At 44.8% G+C, this 22,712-nt stretch overlaps 1 protein-coding gene across 1 annotated transcript in view; it reads right to left on the bottom strand.

Moving 5' to 3' along the window:
- The window catches only part of LOC122926768 (transmembrane protease serine 4-like), a 34,645-nt gene extending 21,023 nt beyond the window's left edge, over positions 1–13,622 (bottom strand). The window contains exon 1 of the mRNA XM_044278244.1: positions 13,476–13,622. Coding sequence (XP_044134179.1) covers positions 13,476–13,478 — 3 coding nt within the window. The 5' untranslated portion in view covers positions 13,479–13,622. The remainder of the gene's footprint in view (positions 1–13,475) is intronic.
- Positions 13,623–22,712: the final 9,090 nt, after the last annotated feature.

The raw sequence follows: 22,712 nt of genomic DNA, 5'->3' as shown, positions 1-22,712 counted from the left end.
CACACGACCTAGGCTAATCTGCAAGAAGACTGAAGCGCTGCTGCCTTCTCAAACATCTGATCGGCGAGGGTCCCCATGTATCAGATACTGATAAACTCTCCAGAGAATAGGTCATTAGTAAAAAAAAAAAAAACACTACAAAAATCCCTTTAATGATAGTACCTACCGTACAGTGAAATAAGACTATTTTTTTTTTTACAATATTTCCAAAAACGAAAAACGTGTCAAAAGTGGTGTACATGGCTGTATAACCCAGAAAATACGGGTTTGTTATATACATGCATAGCCTCCATTATACAGAAAATCCACAACAGCTCAAGAGTTAATTCACATGTTGCTGAGAGCAGCGAAGGTAAATGCTGCAAGTCTCCGAGGCCTGGGCGCATCATGAGCGGGGACCAGGGAGACAAGGCCCCGGTTGCCAAGAGACTATGGAAACAAATCCCAGGATCCTTAGGGATATTTCTCAGCAGATTTTGCTTCTTTCGTTGTAAGGTAACATAGAAAAGTCCCACAAAACTGTCTGCTATGAGGCTGCACCTGCTGATAGCACGCTCCCAAAATCACTGAGGGCCTCCACATCAAGCAGAAGAGCATCCGGTGAATCAATCAGGTACGGGTTTCAAATAGATGAGTCATGAGCTGCGGAGCCATGTGCACATGGCTCCTAACTGTATAATGCTGGGACTGTAATGACGGGGTGTAAGCGCGGAGAGCAATACATATGGCCGGAGTGACTCACTGAATCACCAGTATTCATCATCATTCCGTTCCTCCGTTTCTTTAATTTAATCTTCTGTTGTGTACAAAAAATTATGCATTTTGATTTCATGTGCAAAAATATGAAATAAAAAATAAAAAAAAGGGCGGAACAGAATAAAAAACAAAGGAAAAAATGGGGCAAGAGTTTCGAACACAAAATGTGAATTTGGTTCTGCGATTCTGAATGAGTGGCCTTTCCAAGGTATAATGGATGGGGTTGAAATCCCAGGATCACCACCGATTAACAGAAAGAAGAGGAAGCTGACCCCTCGCTGCAGTACCCAACACAGCGACACCCATAGGTGTGTGGCCGATTATGGTACTGCAGCTCGGTCCGTGCAAGGGAATAGAGCTGAGCTGCATTATGAGACACAGCCGCATTCGTGTGGTCATTAATGTGTCAGATATTGCAGCAAAAGGGCCACATCCTCTTATGCAGTACGGGCGCAGTGCCCTGGAGCAAAGGTACTTTGGACTATGGACATTTACCCTTATTTCTACTTTGCAAAGCCTTCAACTCCCTACTTTATTGCAGTTTGAAGGGTTAAATTGCACAGTGATTTATGCTGTTGTGTGCACGTATACTATTTCATATTGTTGCACTGCATTTATATGTTGTACTATATCCTGTTCCTATTACACTATAGCTGCGCTGCGGAAAGAGTTAGTGCACAGCCTGCTAATAAGTAACAGCATTGGAAAGACCGAAAGGGGTCTCGTATACGAGCCTGAGGAATGGGCCTGTTACTTTTTTCTTATATTTAAGATGTCAGTGTTCAACTAAATTTTTACAAGATTGTGACTAGGTGGTACCAGACTCCCTCTGGATTACATAAGATCTATCCTACATCGTTTAGGATCTGATGGCGTTGCGGGGTGGAAATGGGAAGTACTATGGACCATATTTGATCACGGTGGAGAATGGTAGTTGGGCTGCCTTCCAATCATTATGGTCCCCGTGGTCTTCTTTCCGAGAATCTCCTGGGTACCATGCTTGGCTGGAGGGGGGGTTCGCTCGCCTATACCCTTTAGGCTGTTTTATTGGTCGAGTTCTAAATTAACATATAATTTTTAACTGCTAACCTTGAATTTGTGGCATAGTAGGTGATTTATAGAACTAGACTTGTTCCTTCCCTTTTGCATCTAGTCTTGTTGTCTTAGGTGTTATGATTTGTCTAAGAACCACAATAGATACAAGAAGCTGTGGAACAAGCTGTTTTTATTATTTTCTATTCATTCTTTTATAAATTCTGTTTTTCCATTTTGTGATAAGACTGATTTGTGTCCCTTGGAACAAGTTTGTTTGTGTTGAAATTGATGATAATTTATAATTTACTATATGAGACTTTATGGCTTTCTACCTATGCACAGTTTTGGATGGGAAAAAAATAGACACACTGACCCTCTGACTGTCTGGTTTAGTTCTGTTGTTTATGTCTGAAGGCTTCTTTTATTTCTGGGAAAACGGCTTAGTCATTCCCATAGACTTGCACTGAAGTGCTATACAAGTCTGTGGGCTGAGTTTCTCCACTCCTCCCACTAGAAGGTTGTAGTTCAGCCAGAAACTGTATATAGGGAGAGCAGTCAGATCCCTTCGTTTTCTGCGTATAGGGATCAGTGCTTAGTAGGAGAAACTCTGACAGACTGCATGAGTGACCATAAGAAGACGCTGAGATGGAGATAGTCTGCCACATATACTGGGTCACCAGAGCTGTGACCCCGGGAGCCAGACGGACAACTGAGCCACAGACCCTGTGCCACCAGCCTTTGACCAGCCTACTAGTTTTCTGAGAGAGAGGGACAGCTAGATCAGGCCTTTCCTCCGCACCAAACCTTCTTCTACCAGAGAAGAGCCCAGTGCCTCGCCTGTATTGTTTTGCACCTGATTTCCTCCAGTAAAGAAGCACGCTGGTTTACTGCAGACCCTGACTCTCTGGACTCATTTGCCATTGGGGTGCACCGCGCCTTACCATCCCTTCTGGAGAGCAGCAACACGTGGTGACACCTTGATGTTGTCCGGGGGACCCAGCATAGTGTTGAACCCACCCCAAACCCGACCACTGCATGGGGGAGGGGGGAAAGGTTATGCCATCACAGCTTTGTCCTGTTCACTTGAATGAGAGCGGAAGCTGTAATTGCCCTGGAACGCTGCTACAATGTAGACGGTGTGCAGGTAAAATAATGAAGGGGACCCAGTGCTCGCACGTGCCCCAGAGCACCTTTTAAACGCCTATACAGGAGGGGTGCGTGGAGTCGAACCTCCAATGATCTGATATTGATGATCTATACTGAGGGCAAATCATAAAAAACAGACTGACAATCTCTCTAATGTGCAATCCTGGAAAACCTATTAAAGATAACAAGGATAGAGGCTAGGTGTGAAACAGACAAAAAACAAATGAGGGTCCATTGCATAGTGGAGGGAGCTGGTTACTGCAGTATTCACTTCAGTGGGAGCAGCATTGCAGTAACCAGCTCTGGCCACTACACAATGGATGGAGCTGTGGAGTCCCAGCGCCGGAGCTACTCCAGAAATGCTGATGATTGCGAATAGTGTGTCAGACTGCAGCCAATGCAAACTGATGACTTATCCTCGGAATAGGTCATCAACTGTGAAATTCCAGAGCATCTCCAAGGCTATGAGATCATACACTGTGCACCTGTTAACCTCACAACACAGTGACAAAGCAGTTATTCCCTAGAACGGCGCTCCCCAAACAGTGGCTCTCCTGCATTTGGCACCAGGGATGGCATGGGACGACTATAGTTCGGTACGAGGGTCAGAACCATGTCACTAGCAGTAAAAGCCATAGCAATAACTCATGTTTAAAAGGCTGATCACTCATTTGGATGACAGCTGTTCCTTCTGACTTTCCCAAGCACATGCATGCTCAGTTCAGCAGAGTGTGCATGTGTTCTGAATGAGAAGAGCCGAGCAAGACAATAGACCAGACAAAATATCAAGTTTCTTAAAGGGTAACTGTCATGTTTTCATTAAAAATAAATTTTAGCATATGTTACTGCTGCAGCAGCATTATGCATAAAGCAATCTTTAGTTTTTTCACATACCACTGTTTTTTTGAGTTTTTCCCTTAGTTACGGCTGTTTAAACATTTACAAAATGAGGACCTTCTCAAGATGGCTCCTCTGCCAGTTCTCTGAGGCAAAAACTGCTTTCTCTCACTTCCCATACACACTTGCTGTAGCCAGCAGCTCCCTGCCAGCCAATCAGATTGGATTACTGAGAGACACGCCTCCTCACTCTGAAGCCTATTACAGTCATGCAGTGTGAAGGACCGGCCCCTCTGTCTTCCTAGCCGGAGACAGATGAGCCATAGGGACGTTCTTTTAAGGGAGCAGTGGAAAGGGACAGAGGACATTAATGAAAGCTGTTATTATAAGGTAATTACAGATCTTTTGACAATCATTGACAGACTATGGGCTCATTCACAAGAACATGTGCTGCCCGTTGCCGTGTTGCGGATCCGCAATGCACGGGCACCGTTCTGTGTGCATTCCGCATCACGGATGCGGACCCATTCACTTCAATGGGTCCGCAAATCCGGAGGTGTGCAACGGAAGCACGGGATGGAACACTTTCTGGGGTTCCGTTCTGCGCCTTTGCACCACAAAAAGATAGAACTTGGTCTATCTTTTTGCGGAACAGACGGATCGCGGACCCATTTAAGTGAATGGGTCTGCGATCCCCATGCGGCTTCTGCATGGCGGACCGCGATTTGTGGTCCACCGCACGGGCTTCACACTGTCGTGTAAACAAGCCCTAACTCCGATATACATGCCTAGCTCTAATAAACTTGCAAATAAAAAAAATATGACGGTTATCCTTTAAAGTCTACTTTCCCTCTCAACACCATATGTTGGGAGAGAGTCGGGAGGCCCCCATATGCGTGAGATAGTCAGCCGGTCCTGCTGAAATAGTTGGGTTCGGCTGAGCTTGCACTTTTTTCTAAACCTCTGCCCTAGAGACACGGCATTTACCCTTTGGAGCACACGTGTGCCACACGCTGAGAATGTAGAATCCGGTAGAACACCGCAGAAGCCGCAGCACCCGGTGATTAGGGATTACTAAAGAATTTTTATTGATATCAAAGTGTAAATGTGCAAATCAAACGTTATGATTCTGTCTAATGAATTCAAATTTCTGGAGCTGGAATGTGTTGACCTCATTGGGACTGAAGAATAATTATGGTGGTGCCCTGAGGGAGAATGAGCAATGGACGCCTATCCTCCCGGTAAAAATGTTAGGAGCCTAAAAATAAAAGAAGTAAATGCAGCTCTATATTTTATGTGGACTAATTTGGAACGAACACTTCAAATATTCTGACCAGAATCTTGCGTCCACGTAAGGCCGTCATTGGCAAACACGGCAGGACCCCAGTACCAAGGAAAAATCTCTGAGCCGATCAAGAAAATAAAGGACTGTCATTGATCAACCCCTTGGGGCACATTTACTAAGGCCTCGTCCACATTTCCGTTTTTCACTGATGCGTGCTATCCGCATTTTCAACAGACCGCACACGTACCCATTGGTTTAAATGTGTCAGTTCGCATTTCAGTATTTTTTTTACTGACCGTAAGTCAGTAGAAAAAAATCACAGAGACCTGCCCTACTTTGATCCGTGATGCGGACCAAGTACGCCCATAGAAGTCTATGGGTCAGTGAAAATCACGGACACATCACGGATCACTGAAGACTGATAGGAGATCTTTTGGAAATTAATTTTCAGCTGAGCAACATGAGTGAATTACGGATGACACACTAATGGTAAAAACGGACACACTGACCAACCATGGATCCTTCGCGGACAGCTTCACAGATGAAACGCGTACGCTTTTTTTGGATGAGGCCTAAGAGACTTGCGACTATTTTTAACTAGCCATGCGACAATATTTAGTCGCATGGCCCGTTTTACGCTGTGTCCACCAGCTGGGTGTGATGGGGGAGTGTTGGCGCACACCTCATCCATAAATTAGACAAATCTAACAGCAGCCCAAGGGGAAACTAAGACTGCCGTGAAAAGCCGGTCTTAGTAAATGTGCGTCACATGCCTAGCTTGCACAAGACTTTATCACTTTTAGGGCACTTTGAGCGCTGCTTGTTACTTTTCAAAAGCTTGTTACTCCGCCATCTCCATATAGAACATATCCTAGTAGGACTGGCTCGTTCACCTCCAAGAATGTGGCTAGGGCATCAGCAGCTGAATGATTTAAAACCAGAAATACAATGGGGGTCATTTACAAAGGCCGACATTATGCACCGGTCTTCGATTCCCCGACTATGCTGCTGAAGGATGCGTCTAATTTATGACGAGGCCTGCACCGCCGGAAGTCTGTGCACCTGGTTTTTCACCAACATTTACACCTGTGAACAGCAGTAAACAGACCTAGTAAATTTGTTGGGGCTGATGTTGCAGCGACCGGGTCCGCAGGAGCAACACGTGAGCCGATGGGGGTGGTAGTAGATTTACTCACGGTTAGCGGTGCTCCCTGGGCCGGCGTGCAGTGAAGGGAAGGACAGCACCCGTTCCTTCGGGGCACACTCTGTTTGTCCAGGGATTCCCGCCAGATGGTGGTTGAGGTGCCCTTGGTGGTGTGGGTTTAAGGTGCCTTGGCGGCAGGGTCCCTGGTGTTCGTGACGCCAGCACCGTTAGGTGCAAAGGAAGGTTGTAGAAAGGATGAGGAGTCAATAGTTGAAAACAATGGAACTTTTACTTAATCAATTGTCTCCAGGTAATCAGTACAGTTCATTTAGATGGCAAAGATGATAATCCCACCAATATCCACTGTAATCCGTATAACAGGCTTGGTAGTTGTAATTTGAGGAGTTTCCTTCTCTCTATCGGTCTATGCTTCGTCCACACTCTAGTACTCAGGTACTGGATATAATAAACTTCTTACTGGTCAGGACGGTCTCACTAATGGCAGGCATCAGTCTTCTGCTCCCTTCTTTGGAAAGGATGCTCACTGAAGAATTACGGTCCACTATGTCCATAGAAGCATGTGGTGAAGGACAACTCGCGCATATAGTCGTCTGGTCATGTCCAGGTACTTTTAGGTTCCTCCTGGTCACTGGTGCTTGTGAAGTCCATTGGCTAATTTAGCTCTAACCTCCACTAGACTTTCTCTATATCCAGACGTAGACCCGCTGGTCCGTGCTGTGCTGCTGTAATACTGTTCTCTATACTCCCTTAGCTTGATCAGGGCCAAGAGCTAATATGGCAGCTACCTGGTGGGCTAGGTCTGTACTGCTCCTCCATTAACGTACTCCTCTGTGCTCTGAAAAAACAACAACCCTGAACAACCACTCCCTCTAGGTTATATCTAAGTGATGCCAGCACCACCTAGGGGTGAATGGATGGAATGACACCCTAACAGCCTGTTATCAGGAATATACAGGTCACATACAGCAATACATCACATTAGCACATACCAACGTTTAACGTGCCCACGAATATCAAGCAGTGGGACACTGCAATGTCCCAAACAAAATATTGTTAAAAAAGTCACACAAAGTTTTTATTTTTAATAGTGATGAGCGAAGTTCATTAATTCGGCTGCTTTGTCAAATTTTACAAAGAAATTCGATTTGTGACTAATTATTTTGTCACAAAGCACATTCCTTTGTATGTAGCAGGCGCACTGACTGGGAACGGCAATTGCGCCGCGTTCATCATTGATCACAGCTAGGGATGAGAGAATCGACTTAGGATGAAACATCTGAAGTAGATTCGCATAAAACTTTGTTAGAATACTGTACGGAGCGAGCGCTCTGTACAGTATTAGAATGTGTTGGCTCCGATGAGCCGAAGTTATTACTAAATCGAGTTTGGGAGAAGGTTTTTAACAGTAGAAATCAATTTTTGAAGTTATTACCCGAAGTCTCCTGAGACTTCGAAGTAATAACTTTGGCTCATCTCAGCCAATACATTCTAATACTGTACGCTCCCTCCGTACAGTATTCGAAGTTTTATGCCAATTGACTTCGAAGTCGATTCACTCATCCCTAATCACGCCATCTGATGCTACAGTTGAGGACTTTCAGGAGTTAATCAGGTGGAAAAAAAACAAACCAAAAAACATACTCGCCTTTTCCATTTGCTTGCAGAGAGGCTGTCGCGGCCATCTTGATTGAAGACACCGTGCGAAATCTCATGCGGAGATGTGATGACGTCCTGATGCTGGCTGGGTGTGGCGACATCATCACTGATGACATCACCGTGCCCGGCAGCGCACTGCCGTGATGTCACACGTGATCCCGCAAGAGATTTTGTGCAGTATCCAATCAAGGTGGCTGTGAGGGCCTCTCTGCTCTCGCGGCCACCTTGTGCTAATTTTGCCTTTGTCACAGCTCTGTAGGAATCTGTTATTTGGATATTCTAACTCTGCTTGCTTCCAACCCCTACATAATACCGATCCTCTTGTAATAGCCCCCACTATGACAGGTTGGCATTTGTCCAGCTGTACGTAAAGTGTATCTTGGCGGGTTTATGTATCAGGATGCGTTATTATTGTAAGGTACTAAGACGTGGGGCGTTTTCACTTCTCTCAATCATTAGGCTTCCTTTTTTTCTTAAAACACCATTTTGTCAGGTGTTTAGGGAGTTTTTCAGAGGTTTTGTGGTTCTCAGTGTGGCTTTTGTGCAGAATTTGCTTTAGCAAAAAAAGCCAGATGCAGATGGTAAAAGAAAGTGTGGGAAATATTAATCACAGCGCACACTTTTTTTTTGTAGTGGTGCTTTTTCTTTTTTATCCTTCAGATGCGGCTTTGGGCCAATTTTTATTCTTAAATTGCAGCGTGCAATTGACGGATCCAGCAAAAACGCAGATGTGAATGTAGCCTAAGGGCAAATGCACACGTTCAGGATTTATGTGCGGACAATCCGCACTGAAATCCACAGGTGTTTGCAGGGAAATCCGTGCGGTCGATCCGCATCAATCGGTGCGGATTTACATGCGGATTTGAGGCCGATTTTTCCGCTTGCGGATTTTACACTCCCCATTAAAGTGAATGGAGAAAATCTGGTCAGGAAAAATAAAATAAATTGACATACTGTGGATTTAAAAATGTGCATGGTAGGTCAAAATCTGCACCTTGTGCGTGAAAATGTCAAATTCTGATAGACTACAATATACATGACCTACGGTGTGGATTTTCCATGCGCAAATCCGCACGCAATCCTGATCGTGAGCATTTACCCCAAGTCAACCAATACTTAGTATAAAGCTCTGCAATCATGGCCGTCCCTGCTCCCCATTTATCCTCCAGCTAGAGCCCCTGTGATCTATTAAAACAGTGACCAATCAGATCAAGGCTTTCATTTTTCCAGAGCAGTTTAAGAAATGAAAGCTGAGCTCTGACTGGTTGCTATGGGTTACAAGGACAGTTTTACTGTTAGACAGTTTTGCAATATGTGGAACTGCCCTTAAAGTGGGTTTATACCGACTAGCCCTTCACCGTGGTGCAGCAACAGGACGATTAGGTTTCACATTTACTCTGCATTTTAAAAATGCTGTTGTGACCAGTTTCTTCCACGTAAACCAGTCTATGTTTACAATGTTGGGTTGGGTAACATTCTGGTTTCGTGAGCACAGCAGCCGATCACGCCATTGTGCTGTGAACAAAGAAAAACGTTATTGCCCATAGCAACCAATCACAGTGCATCTTTCATTTGTCAAGAGAAGAAAACAAAATTAAATCTGCGCTCTGATTGGTTGCTATGGGTTACTACAGATTTTTTATTTTTTTGAGAACTCCATTATAACCCCCCAAAAGGAGGACACGATACTGGGGACTAGGGATGAGCGAATTGACTTCGGATGAAACATCCGAAGTCGATTCGCATAAAACTTTGTTTCAATACTGTACAGTAATAGAATTCATTGGCTCTGATGAGCCGAAGTTATTACTTAGCGCAATCTCGCGAGACTTCGCTTAGTAACTTTATAAATTGATTTCCAAGGTACCACTTAAGTAATAAGTGGTCATCCAAATGGCTTGAAAAAGCGCAACAAGCGCGAAACGGCTGTTGCCCTCTAGCTGAGCTTTGCCCGCATGACGCTGATCTATTTATGTAAATAAAGCTGCAAAGAGTATTCTTGGTGAGTGCCGCATTCTTTCTTTCTTTTTGCGTATAGGCTAACACATATTACCGCTGTCTTTATAATCATATACTGTGCCCGTAACTAAAGAAGTAATACGTATATTAGCTTTTTGAGCAGATCTCAGTGTGGTGAAGCTATAGTACATAGTGTATAGGAGACAGCTCTGCCCTCAACATGTCTAGGGGCGGGTGTAGAGCACAGGAGGGGTTACAAAGCAGTGCTCAAAGGGTTCAGCGCCACCTCCTGGTGCTCCAACTTGCTCACTTGCATATGAATAAAAAGACTGATTTCTCTGCAGCTGTTTAGCATACAGACAAAAGAAAGGTATCGTTTTAATCAGCAGGTTGAGCCCTACCAGACACGATGTCTGGTTTAATAGGCTTGTTCCTGTTAATATAGGCGCTTCTCCATACACATTAAACGGTCAGCAGGCTTGCTAAAAACTGCCGTCATTCATCATATGTGTATAACCACCTTAAAGGGGTATTCCAATTAGATTAAGTTATCCACTATCCACAGGATCATGAGAATGGGTACTCCGTACCCCCTGCAGCCCCCCTGAAATGAACGGAGCATCTGGTCATATGTGTGCAGCTTCTCCATTCTTTTCTATGGGAGTTATGGAAATAGCCAAGGACAACGCTCCAATATCTCTGGGATTCCCATAGAACTGAATGAAGCAGCTGTACACATGCCTGACCAGCCCCTCAGGTCATTTCAGTGGGGCTGCAGGGGGTACAGGGCCCCTGTTCTCATGATCTGTGGGGGTCCCAGTGGTAAGACCCCCCACTGATCTAATAGCTACTCCTCTATCCTATAGATAGGGGATAACTTAATCTAACTGAAATACCCTGATTTAAAATGGCCATCAGCATCCTCTCCTAGGATGTAAGCAGGATTGGTTGCCTCCGCTTGCAGGGCAGCCTAGGTGGGTGAGGGACATGGGGCCTCACTACACAGTACGCTCTGACTCTTACATATACTACACATTGGTGCATTCCTGTCAGGCTGCTCAGCCATGATGGCATATCATAGGCAAGATCACATCATTACCATCTACTGTAGGGATCAGCAACCTTCAGCACTCTAGCTGCTGTGAAACTACAACTCCCAGCATGCAAACATGCTCAGCTGTGCTTCTAACTCCCAGAGAAGTGAATAAAGCATTCTGGGGGTTGAGGTTTCCAAACAGCTGGAGTGCCGGAGGTTTCCGATCCTTAGTGTAGTGAGGCCCTATGTCCTCAGCCCTCTAGGTAGCTCTGCAAGGGGAGGCAACCAGTCCGGCTCACATTCTAGGACAGGCTGCTGGCGGCACATCCTATCATGGGCAGTACTTTCTGTAAATCAGCAGCAAAACAGCTCGGAGCGATGCAGATTCGCCAGGTGACAGATGAGAAAACCGCTCTCATCTGTGTCACAAGCCATCAATAATGTAAATACACAGTAATATACAGGACGTTGCATTAGAAAACTGCTGCTTGTAGCTTTCACCATGTTCATCCATAGATTTACGTCATTTACAGTCACCATTTACGCCAGAAAATGATGGTGTAAATGAAGACAAGTGTACCGGAACCAATAGTCCCACCAACACAACACCATGGGCCCTTTTTTGAAAGTGGCAAGGACGGCATCAAAATGGCATAAAAAAAAAAACACAGAAAAATTGCATATAAAAACTATTTGCAGTCTTCAATGCACATCTGGTCCCCTCATGTAAACTTCCTGCATGGACAGGATGACCTGCTCTGCTGCAGCCAATAACTGGCCTCAGAGGTGACATATCCAAAAATGACATGTGACCCAGCAGTGACTGCAGAGGCCCCATCCGTGCAGGATGCTTGCATGTGGGGGACTGGAAGTCCAGGGAAGACAGAACGGGAGTGTCGGACCCTGAATGAAGTGATGAGGAGCAGGTAAGTATAGTGCAGGTCCCACTGGGGGTGGGAAGGGATAAAAAAAAAAAAAATTAGAAAATCCTGAACAACCCCTTTTAGTCCATGGGCACACCATATTTTTACTTAATTTAGAAAGGTACTGATTAGAAAATACACAACTCTAAAACAGGATACCTATGCTCTTGTCCTATCTCCGGAACTACCATAGAAATGAATACAGCAGCCATGCACATGCTCAGTTCATTTCGGGGGACTCCACTAGGTACAGGGCCCCTGTTCATGATTAGTGGGGGTCCCAAAGGTAGAACTACCACCAATCTGATATTTATACCCTATTCTGTAAATATGGAATAACTTTATATAATCGGAATACCCCTTTGAGAGTACAGCCAAACGGTGCAGCAGTTTTGCGGGTTACCCTGCTGCCAATAACAATGAACAGTGAAAAAACTATTTGTGCTGCGGCGCACATGGCCGAGTAGTCAGTCGTATCACGACTGCATCTCAATTTCCGCATAGCCGTGCTACGTGGCCGATCTCCTCTATGTTACACTGGTGTGATGTGGTATAGCTTGGTTTACAATGTCCTGCTCATTGGGCCTGATGCACACAGCTGTCTCCGTATTCCAGCCTGCAAAACATTCATCTGCAAAATACAGATCCTTCCGTGGGAATTTTGGTTTTTTTCTCATTCCCATCAACAGATATGACCATTCTCATCTGCAATACGCACAAGAATTGAACATGTTCTGTAATTTGTAGAACGGAAACAAGGGGTCGGCTAAAAAACAAACAAAAAAAACCTGATGCATGCATGGTCCATAAAAAAGAATGGGTTAGTGTGCGATCTGCAAAAAATGCAGACAGCGCATGAATGAAAATCACAGTCGGAGCTCATTCACACTTCTGTTTTAATTTTATATATTTTTTTTAAATTGAACAAAACATTGCCAGTACATTTGAATGGTTTTGTTCACATTTAATGTTTTTATACATGTCGGTTTCTTATGCACATAACTTTTTTCAGTACGCACCATAATCCCACCGATCCATATAGGTACCGTTTTTAGCCCATGGACATTAGTGGTTTGACTGGTTTGACTGAGGGCTAGTCCCATGAAGACAACTAATCTCTTTATTCACAGGCTGGGGAAGCCCTAAATCACTGTAATGGGGGTGCCCCGTGCTCCCCGTTTGAATGGAGCGGCAGACACGCCTGTCCACCGCTCCATTCAACTCTATGGGACTGCTAGTAATAAAGCTTGGCTATCTCCGGTAGCCCCATAGAGTTGTGTGGAGCTGCAGCACCCATGCGCTGCCCCATTCAAACTAAACAGCACACCCCCTTGTTTTTGTGGTTGGCAGGGCCCCCAGTTGTTGGACCCCTGTCGGACTGTTCTGCGTTTGCATGGTTCTCATGTGCCTATTTGTCCTTTCTGTATCATCTGTATTTCAGCAACATTACAAAAGCAAAAAAATAAATATATATATATATAACATCTTAAAATAATAAACAAATAACAAAATCAGAGTGAATTATAAACCAAAACTATTGGCATTATGCATTTTCATACCCACGTGCGAATCAACCCTAAAATCCAGAACACATGAAAGCCAAATCTGTTTCTGCTTGAAATGAACTACATGGGCATCATCCACAATCAGGTTAGGGAAGCCACCAAGTACACTTACCATGGTGATCCTAGGATGTCAACCTCTCCACTGCTCAACCCAAAACGTATGGGACTGTACAGGACTTGGTCTCTTGTTTGCTTCTAAGCCCCGTCTCACGTTTATCTACCTCGGCATGTCAGTTTCCTTGTTTCTCTTCCTTATCTGCATGTCTATTTTATGAGAGAAAAAAAACACAAGAGTATTGAAAGTTGTCAAACTGGAATCCCGGGTTTAGCCCTGCCCTGCACACCATGACTTCACAGCTTCTTCCGCCCTGACTCATCTGAACATGTGAGAGGCTGCAGTGACCAGACCTGACTCCTTACTGGAAGCACCAACAATGGCCGTCAAGCTTCTTCCTTCATTGTTAGAAACAAGGAAGTCAATCGGTCAGGAATAGGCTCACTTTCATGGTCACCTCGGCTCTGGGAAACTATTGCTTGTTGCAACAACTCTCTTGCTCATAACCGGAAACAAATTTTTGCTGTACGTTGACCGCCGAAAAAATACGTAGATCTGGGTATAGCAAATCTGTCTGTATTGTATGTAGGGGGGATCTATTTGACCCTGTCTAATAATCCTCCTTTGGCCTCATGCACACAACCGTTGTTTTGGTCCTCATTCGAGCCGCAGTTTTTGTGGCTTGGATGCGGACCCATTCACTTCAATGGGGCCGCAAAAGATGTGGACAGCACTCAGTGTGCTGTCCGCATCCGTTGCTCTGTTATGTAACACCGCAAAAAATATATAACATGTCCTATTCTTGTCCGTTTTGGGACAAGAATAGGCATTTCTAAAATGGGCCGCCTGTTCCGTTCCGCAAATTGCGGAAGGCAAATAGGCAGCTTCCGTGTTTTGCGGACCGCAAAAAAACGGAACGGTCGTGTGCATGAGGCCTTAGTTTGATGTTTGTCAAAAGAATAATGTGTTCGGGTATATTCACACAAGGCAAACGCACTGCATATTTTCCGTTGTGGAATCTGCTGCATTTACAGTAGCAGCAAAGTATGGAAACATGGGGATGCATTGTAGGTGATGGCCAACATGGACCTGCAACGACCCACAGGAGAAGAGCTGGGAGGAAGGGAGTGGTAGTTGTGGCACTAATTGGAGCAGTAGGGGTTCGCTATGGGCCATGCAGTGAATGGGGGAGTGCAACCCGTCTTCCCATATGGGAACACCCTGGTATTCGGGCTCCTGCCTGATGGTGACTTTGGTGCTCTGGATGCTAGAGGTATGTGGTGATGGGGTACAAGGAAAGAGGCCTAGATGATAGGGCACGGCGGATTGATGGTGGAGTCAATGACCAGGCCCGTTTGGTTGAAACAAATACAGTCTCTTTTTAATAAATAGATGCTAGTAATCCTTCCCAAATCTCTCTGAGTGCTAGCAATCTTCCCAAATAACCACAGGCGAGCAATTCCGTTCTCATCAATACTTTCTGCAATGCTCAGGCTGCAGGGTGCAGTTCTCAAATTCTGATGTCCAGTCCATTTCCAGTGTGGTGTGCTCCAAGCTATATACCATTTCCACAGGCAGTAAAGACCTTTTCCATAAACGAGTGTTACCTTATTGTCTTCGCAACACTGCCTTGATGGTTCCAAACCTCCTGTATCAACCTCAGGCTTTCTTTCTCTCAGTAGTAGTTTCTCAGTTTAGTTGCTTCCCTTTGGTAGCTCTTCCAATCCAAGAGATTAGGGTTCCCAGGGCTAGGTTTCTCATTGGGCCTACTTTTCAGCAGCTCACAGATACACGTGTTGCCTCTTGCTCTGCTGGCTAGGCACTCTGTACTCTGCAAGTTGGGGGGTTAGAATCTCAGGAGCAGCCTATCTCCCAGCAACCTAACCAGGACTGCCAGTGTTAACTATAGACTGCCTATAGACAACCATTAGGGATAAACAGTGTATAAAGAATGGAGTACTTTAACAATGGATCACAACATTAGAATAAGGTTAACTCTTTTGCAGCGATCCCCTGCGTCACTGCAGACCTAATGGAAAAAAAATTCCGAAAAAAAATTCCATTGTTGCAAAATGTTTGTATGCATGAAGGCAGAATAAAGACAGATTTCCCAATAAGTGGTTCTTACAGACTAATCAGTGATTGTGAGCCAAAACCAAGAGTGGAGCCTACACAAAGACATAAGTTATAAGGGAAGGATCTGCACCTGTTCTGTGTTTAGAGCCGCACCAGGTTTTGGCTCATAAATCACTGACGTGTGAATGAGGCTTTAGGCTGGGGATGGCAACCTTGTCTGTGACACCAAAGATTGCTGTGTAGCAGTGCAGCCAATTAACTGAATGGAGCTGTCTCCCAAAAAAACCATAATACCAAGTGATTAAAAGTATCAGTGCGGTTCACTGTGACAGTTGTGGCCGTGTAGGCTGGCTGCATGCCCCCTCGCATACTGGCTGCAGGCTGTCTCCTGTGTATGCTTGGGGCTGCGTGCTGACTGCTGTGTTTTGTGGAACTGCTGTTGCTCTCTCCTTGTCTGCATCTCTGTGGCTCATGTCTCTGGGGCCGTGCAGGCTGGCTGCATGCACCTTGTGTACTGGCTGTGAGGTTCCCCGTGCGTGCTGGCTGCGGCCTTGTGTGTGAACTGGGTCTGAATTTGGATGCTTCTCTGTTTGTCACTGTGACACGGGTTGTTTGTGCTCTGGCGTACTCGCTGCGGTGGACTCTGTGTATGCTGGTTGCCAGGAGCAACGTCCTGTACTGCAGCCTATGTGTTTTGTGGTTCTAGTACTCCTGTTCAGGTGGGGTTAACTTTCCCTGATCTGTGGCTTATCAGGTGCCCTCGTTAAGCAGCTATTTCTACCTGTGAGCTGTGGGGCTTGTGGTCTTTCTTTCTTGTGTCTTGCTGGGTGTAGCACCTCTCTGCTCACCCAGGAGGTCAGTGTATCTTCTGTCCAGTGTCTTGTTGGGCATAGCCCCCTGCTGCTGACCCAAAGTTTTTCCTATCTACCCTTGTTTGTGGTGTCACCTGGTAATGCATTGTTGCTGCTTTGTCTGATATTGTGGTTACCTGTTCTATGATGCTTTGTACCTGTCCTGTATGATGTGTAGCCTAGCAGTGCTCTACTGCATCTGATGGATTCTGTCCCATGTCCTGTCTAGCAGTGCCTACTGCTTCTAATTCTTGTCTGACCGTAGTTCCTTTCTACTTCTGTTGCTATCCCGTGTTTGTCCTGCCTTCATAAGAGGGTCCCTGGTTTCCTCGGAGGGGGATCTCTAGTCTGTGTAGAATCTCTGCCTGAGACCGCCATGCTTGCATTCTGCTTGGGGTCCAGGCATTTGCTTCTGTGCTGGTTCCTGTTTGTCTTGTCTGTTCCATGTCCTGTGTTTGCTTGGGTTTCAGTTCTGTTGTCTGTTCCGCTGGTCCTTGCAGGTAGGGGCCAAGTGTACTGGGACCTTCCTGGAGGGGCGACCAGTGAGCCCTCTGCCCAGTTCATCCCCCACCACCCGGGGCTCTGTGAAGAATGTGGCTCACTGGCTCTCCGCTCTCTGGGTTTTGCCTCTGGTCTGCCTGTGCACTTGGTTCTGTGGTAGTGCTACCATTATTGCCTACCTGCTTACTGTCATGTGCTTTTATTACACTTGTAATAAAGTTCTCTGTGGGTCCTTGGTGTGTTTTGCTTGTGTCCTGTTTGCATGACGTCCCGGAGGTCTGCCTTGGGCCTCCTGCACGTGACAGTCATATACTCTCCAAAACGGTACCACTGAAAATGTCAACTCATTCCACAAGAAAAACAAGATCTCACATCTTGTGTGAGATCTTGTTTTTTTTGCGGGATGAGTTTGACATTTTAATAATATTATAGAGAGAGAGTAAAAGTGTAAAAAAAAAAAGTAGCAAAACTAAGAAACAAACAAAAAAAACGATATAAGGCTCCTTTCACACCTGCGTTCAGGTGTCCGCTCGTGAGCTCCGTTAGAAGGGGCTCACGAGCGGCCCTGAACGCAGCCGTCTGGCCCTAATGCATTCTCAGTGAAGGCGTATCCACTGAGAATGCATCCGCCTGCCAGCGCTCAGCCTCCGCTCCGCTCAGTGAGCGGACACCTGAACGCTGCAAGCAGCGTTCGGGTGTCCGCCTGGCCGTGCGGAGGCGAGCTGATCCGTTCCGACTTACAATGTAAGTCAATGGGAACGGATCCGCTTGAAGATGACACCATATGTCTCAATCTTCAAGCGGATCCGTCCCCCATTGACTTTACATTGAAAGTCTGAACGGATCCGCTCATGCTACTTTCACACTTAGAAAATTTTTCTAAGTTTAATGCAGACGGATCCGTTCTGAACGGAGCCACCGTCTGCATTAATATGAGCGGATCCGTTCAGAACGGATCCGATTGAACGCAGGTGTGAAAGTAGCCTAAAACTGGTATCTCTGTAAACTTAGTGACCAGCACAATAAAGTTATTGTGTTGTTTTCCACATGGTGCACTGTGTTCCCTAAAAATCAATGGCCGAACTGCTGCTTTTTTATCCTGCTTCCCAAAAAGCAAAATAAATAAGTTGTATGTAAACAAAATAAGTCCTCACACATCTCTGTAGAGAGAAAAATATATAACGAATGGTTCTCAGAAAATAACTGTTCTACTGCCCCAGAGGTTGATCTATATGGGGTGCTATTTGTTCACAGTGCATTTTGTATAGACAAATGGGGTCATTTATCAAACTGGTGTAAAGTAGAACTTGCTTAGTTGCCTATAATAACCAATCAGATTCCACCTTTCATTTTTCATGGCTCCTTTGAAAAATGAAAGGTGGAATCTGATTGGTTGCTATGGGCAACTAAGCAAGTTCTAGTTTACACCAGTTTGATAAATGACCCCAAAGGTTCATTTTGTAGAATTCTATCTCACAAAATTACATTTCGTTTGACAAAATTAACTGAATTGTATTTCGTTGCACAACATTCATTTTGTGACACAGAATTCTTCAAAATGCATTTTGTGTCAAAATGTACTGTAAACAAATGACGCCCCATAGTTACATGGAATTATTTTGTGGCACAGAATTATATTTTGTTAGACAAAATGTCATTTTGGTACACGGAATACAATTTGCCGCACAAAATGTCAATTTGTCACACAGAATATCATTTTGTGACATAGAATTACAGAATTCAATTTGTCACAGTGTCATTTTGTGACATAAAATTCATTTTGTAGAATTCTGTCTATACAAAATGCATTTTGTGTTACAAAATACATTCGCGCCAGATTTCTCAGTTTAAGAAGTCTGGCGCGAGTCTCAGATGGTACAAGCACCTTATCTGTGGAAAACGTGCAATTTTCATTTTGCATGGTCCGCTGCTCATTAATTGATGCAAAATACCTGAGAGGTGTAGTTTCCAAAATGACATCACTTATTCGGGTACCTCAGGGTTTCTGAAAATGTGATGTAGTTCTCAAAAACCATACCAGCAAAATCCATGCCCCAAAAGCCAAATTGCGCTTCTTCCCTTCTGAGCTCTATCATGTGCTCTTACATCCCCATTTATGGCATTTTCATGCCCGGTAGAACCCGCCTATGAATTTAAGTAGTGAGACCGGATTCCATGAGCTGGGCACAACATATTGGGCACTGGAATGCCATATCTGTGGAAAAACTAAAATTTTCATTTTGCACAGTCCGCTGCTGATTAATTTCTACATATTGGCGTCAAAATGCTAACTCCTCCCCTCAATACCTTGAGGGGTGGAGTTTCCAAACTGGGGTCACTTCTAGGGTTTTCCATTTATTATTTCACTCCAGAGGCTTTACAGTTGTCAGCACATGTGGTGTAAATCACTACATTGTGCCTCAAAATCTGCATGGTGCTCTCATACTCCATGTACATAAATTTTTGTCAAACACCCAGGGTATCAAAATGCGCACTACACCCCTTGGAAAATTTTGTTGATGGGTGTGGTTCTAAATTAAGGTCACTTCTTCAGGATCTTTTTTTATTTTTTTTGACCCTCTACTTCATGGATGTCAAACTCATGGCCCTCCAGATGTTGCAAAACTACAACTCCCATCATTCCCTGATAGCTGTAGTATGCCCAGGCATGATGGGAGTTGTAGTTTTGCAACAGCTGGAGGGCCACGAGTTCGACATCCCTGCTTCTACTTCATCGCAGAGCCTCTACAGTTGGTTGGTCAGTGTTGTATAAGGCCTCTTGCACACAACCGTAAGGCTTTTTCAGTATTTTGCGGTCTGCAAAAAACTGATCCGAAATAATTACAGATGACGTCCGTGTGCATTCCATTTTTTTGCGGAACAGAACAGCTGGCCCCTAATAGAACAGTCCTATCCTTGTCTGTTATGCAGACAATAATAGGACATCTTCTATCTTTGAGTGGAAGAACTGCAATACGGAAACGGAAGGCATACGGAGTACCTTTTTTTTTTTTTTTTTTTTTTTTTTTTGCGGATCCATTGAAATGAATGGTTCCGTATACGGTACAATATACAGAACGCAAAAAAAGGAACGTGTAAAAAAGTCTCCTGAAAATATAAAATCTGGAAACATATTTTTATTTGTTTTTTTTGTATTTTCACAGCCTAGTGTCTAAATTCTGTGAAACAACTGTGGGGTCAAAGCATTCACTATACATCAGGGGCTCTTCAAATGTGACATGGTGCCCAAAAACCATTGCAGCAAAATCTGCTCTCCAAATACCATATGGAGCTCCTTCCTTTCTGAGCCCTGCGCTGTGCCCATACAGCAGTTTACGACCACATGGGGGGTGTTTCTGTAAACAGCATGATCAGGGTAATAATTATTGTCATTTTCTTTGCTATTAACCCTTGCTTTGTTAGGCTACTTTCACACTAGCGTTCAGCTGTCCGCTCGTGAGCTCCGTTTGAAGGGGCTAACGAGCGGACCCGAACGCTTCCGTCCAGCCCTGATGCAGTCTGAATGGATGCGGATCCGCTCAGACTGCATCAGTCTGGCGGCGTTCAGCCTCCGCTCCGCTCGCCTCCGCACGGACAGGCGGACAGCTGAACGCTGCTTGCAGCGTTCGGGTGTCCGCCTGGCCGCGCGGAGGCGTGCGGATCCGTCCAGACTTACAATGTAAGTCAATGGGGACGGATCCGTTTGAAGATGCCACAATATGGCTCAATCTTCAAGCGGATCCGTCCCCCATTGACTTTACATTGAAAGTCTGGACGGATCCGTCCGAGGCTATTTTCACACTTAGCTTTTATATGCCAATATAATGCAGACGGATCCGATCGAACGCTAGTGTGGAAGTAGCCTAACGCTGGGTTCACACCTGAGCGTTTTACAGCGCGTTCCTACGCGCTGTAAAACGCACAACAGGCAAGAACCAATGATTCCCTATGGGAATGGTTCACACCTGGGCGTTTTACAGCGCGTACGATCGCGCTGTAAAACGCCCGACGCTCAAACAAGTACAAGAGCTTTTTTTGGCGCGTTTGACGTGCGTTTGGGCCATAGACTCTTTGGACAACACTGCTGTCAATCACCCAAACGCACGTTTACTATTACAAAAAACGCGCGTTTGCGAAACGCTTAGGTGTGAACCCAGCGTTAGGCTACATTCACACTCGCGTTTGGTGCTGATCCGTCTTGTATCTGCACAGACGGATCCGCACCAATAATGCAAACGCTGGTATCCATTCAGAACCGATCCGTTTGCATTATTCATAAAAAAAAAGTCTAAGTCAAAACGGATCCATCTTGACTTACATTGTAAGTCAAGACAGATCCGCATAGTCAGACTTTTACCAAAACGCTACAAGCTGCGTTTTAGTGAACGTCTAAAAAACGCAACGGAGACCAAGCAAAGACAAATTGATGCATTCTGAACAGATCCTTGGGGAATGCATTGGGGCTTAACTGATCCGTTTTGGGCTGCTTGTGAGAGCCCTGAAACGGATCTCGCAAGCGGACCCAGAAACGCTAGTGTGAAAGTAGCCTTACAGGAAAAATTTCTTAAAAGGGAAAAACTGCGAAACAAATTTAATATTTATAAATTTAACCTCCATTTTGCTTTAATTCCTGTGGAACACCTAAAGGGGTAACCAAAATGCACATTTATTAAGACCAGCATTTTAGATGCCAGTCTTGGCCTCTTCATAAGTTCGGCGGATCCTCTGCCAGTTCGAAATGTAAGGCAGCTTCCGAGCAGTCTTACATTAAGACCTTTTGCTATGCCTGAAACAGGCATAGAAAATGGTAAATGAGACTGGCCTGCCGGCTGATCGCCCATGCCACACCCACCTTTTTAGACCTGGCATGAGCGGGCAGAAATACATCTAAGGCCTCTTGCACACAAATGTTTTTTTTTCTGTTTACGTTCAGTTTTTTTGCATTCATTTCAATGGAAAACAGAAGGTACTCCGTATGCCTTCCGTTTCCATATTTCCGTTTTTCCATTCCGTTCAAAGATAGAACATGTCCTATTATTGTCTGCAAAATGGACAAGGATAGTACTGTTCTATCAGGGGCCAGCTGTTCCGTTCCGCAAGAAAACGGAATGCACACAGACGTATTTTTTGAGGATCTGGTTTTTGCGGACCGCAAAATACTGAAAAAGCCATACGGTCGTGTGCAAGATGCCTAATATAAGCAGATTTCAGCTTAATAGATGACCCCCAAAGTTTCTAAAATCAGTTTCTAGTTTTCACTTATGGGTGGTTTCTATTAGGCAAACCTTTTAAAATCACTTCAAAACGAAACTAGTCCTTAAAAAAGTCGGTTATGGAAGTTTTGGGGAAAATTTGAAAAATTGCTTCTTGGATTCTGTGTGGAAAAACTGCAGCGTAGATTTTTAATTCGGTGTGGAAATTGACCTGTGTGGATTTTGAAATGTCAATTGTTGCTGTGTTTTTTTTTTGTTTGTGAATTTCTGATCCGTCTCACAAAAAGGGTGATATCTGTGCCAAAACTGCACCTGCACTAAAACCCTGATAAATAGTGCAGATTTATGTGCCTTTTTTGTGCGGTTTTGGTGCTGATTTCTTCCGTGCTTCCATCGTTCCGTGCTTCCATTCCGCATTCATTGAAGTGAATGGGTGCGCATCCGTGATGCGGAATGCACACGGAACGGTGCCAGTGTATTGCGGGTCCGCAATACGGCCACGGGCAGCACACGTTCGTGTGAATGAGCCCTTAAACTGATGATCCTGTTTTTTTTTTTTTTCTGTTCTTCTGTCGGATCAGTAGAAGGGAAAAATAAGTGATGTGAACTCTCCTTACACCTGTTTTGATAAATCTCCTCCAGAATGCCGTGGG

This window comes from Bufo gargarizans, chromosome 2 (genome assembly GCF_014858855.1).
Source record: "Bufo gargarizans isolate SCDJY-AF-19 chromosome 2, ASM1485885v1, whole genome shotgun sequence".
In the NCBI taxonomy this organism is placed as follows: Eukaryota; Metazoa; Chordata; class Amphibia; order Anura; family Bufonidae; genus Bufo; species Bufo gargarizans.
Note: the sequence above shows the minus strand (reverse complement) of the source record. Positions and strands in the feature narration are given on the sequence as shown.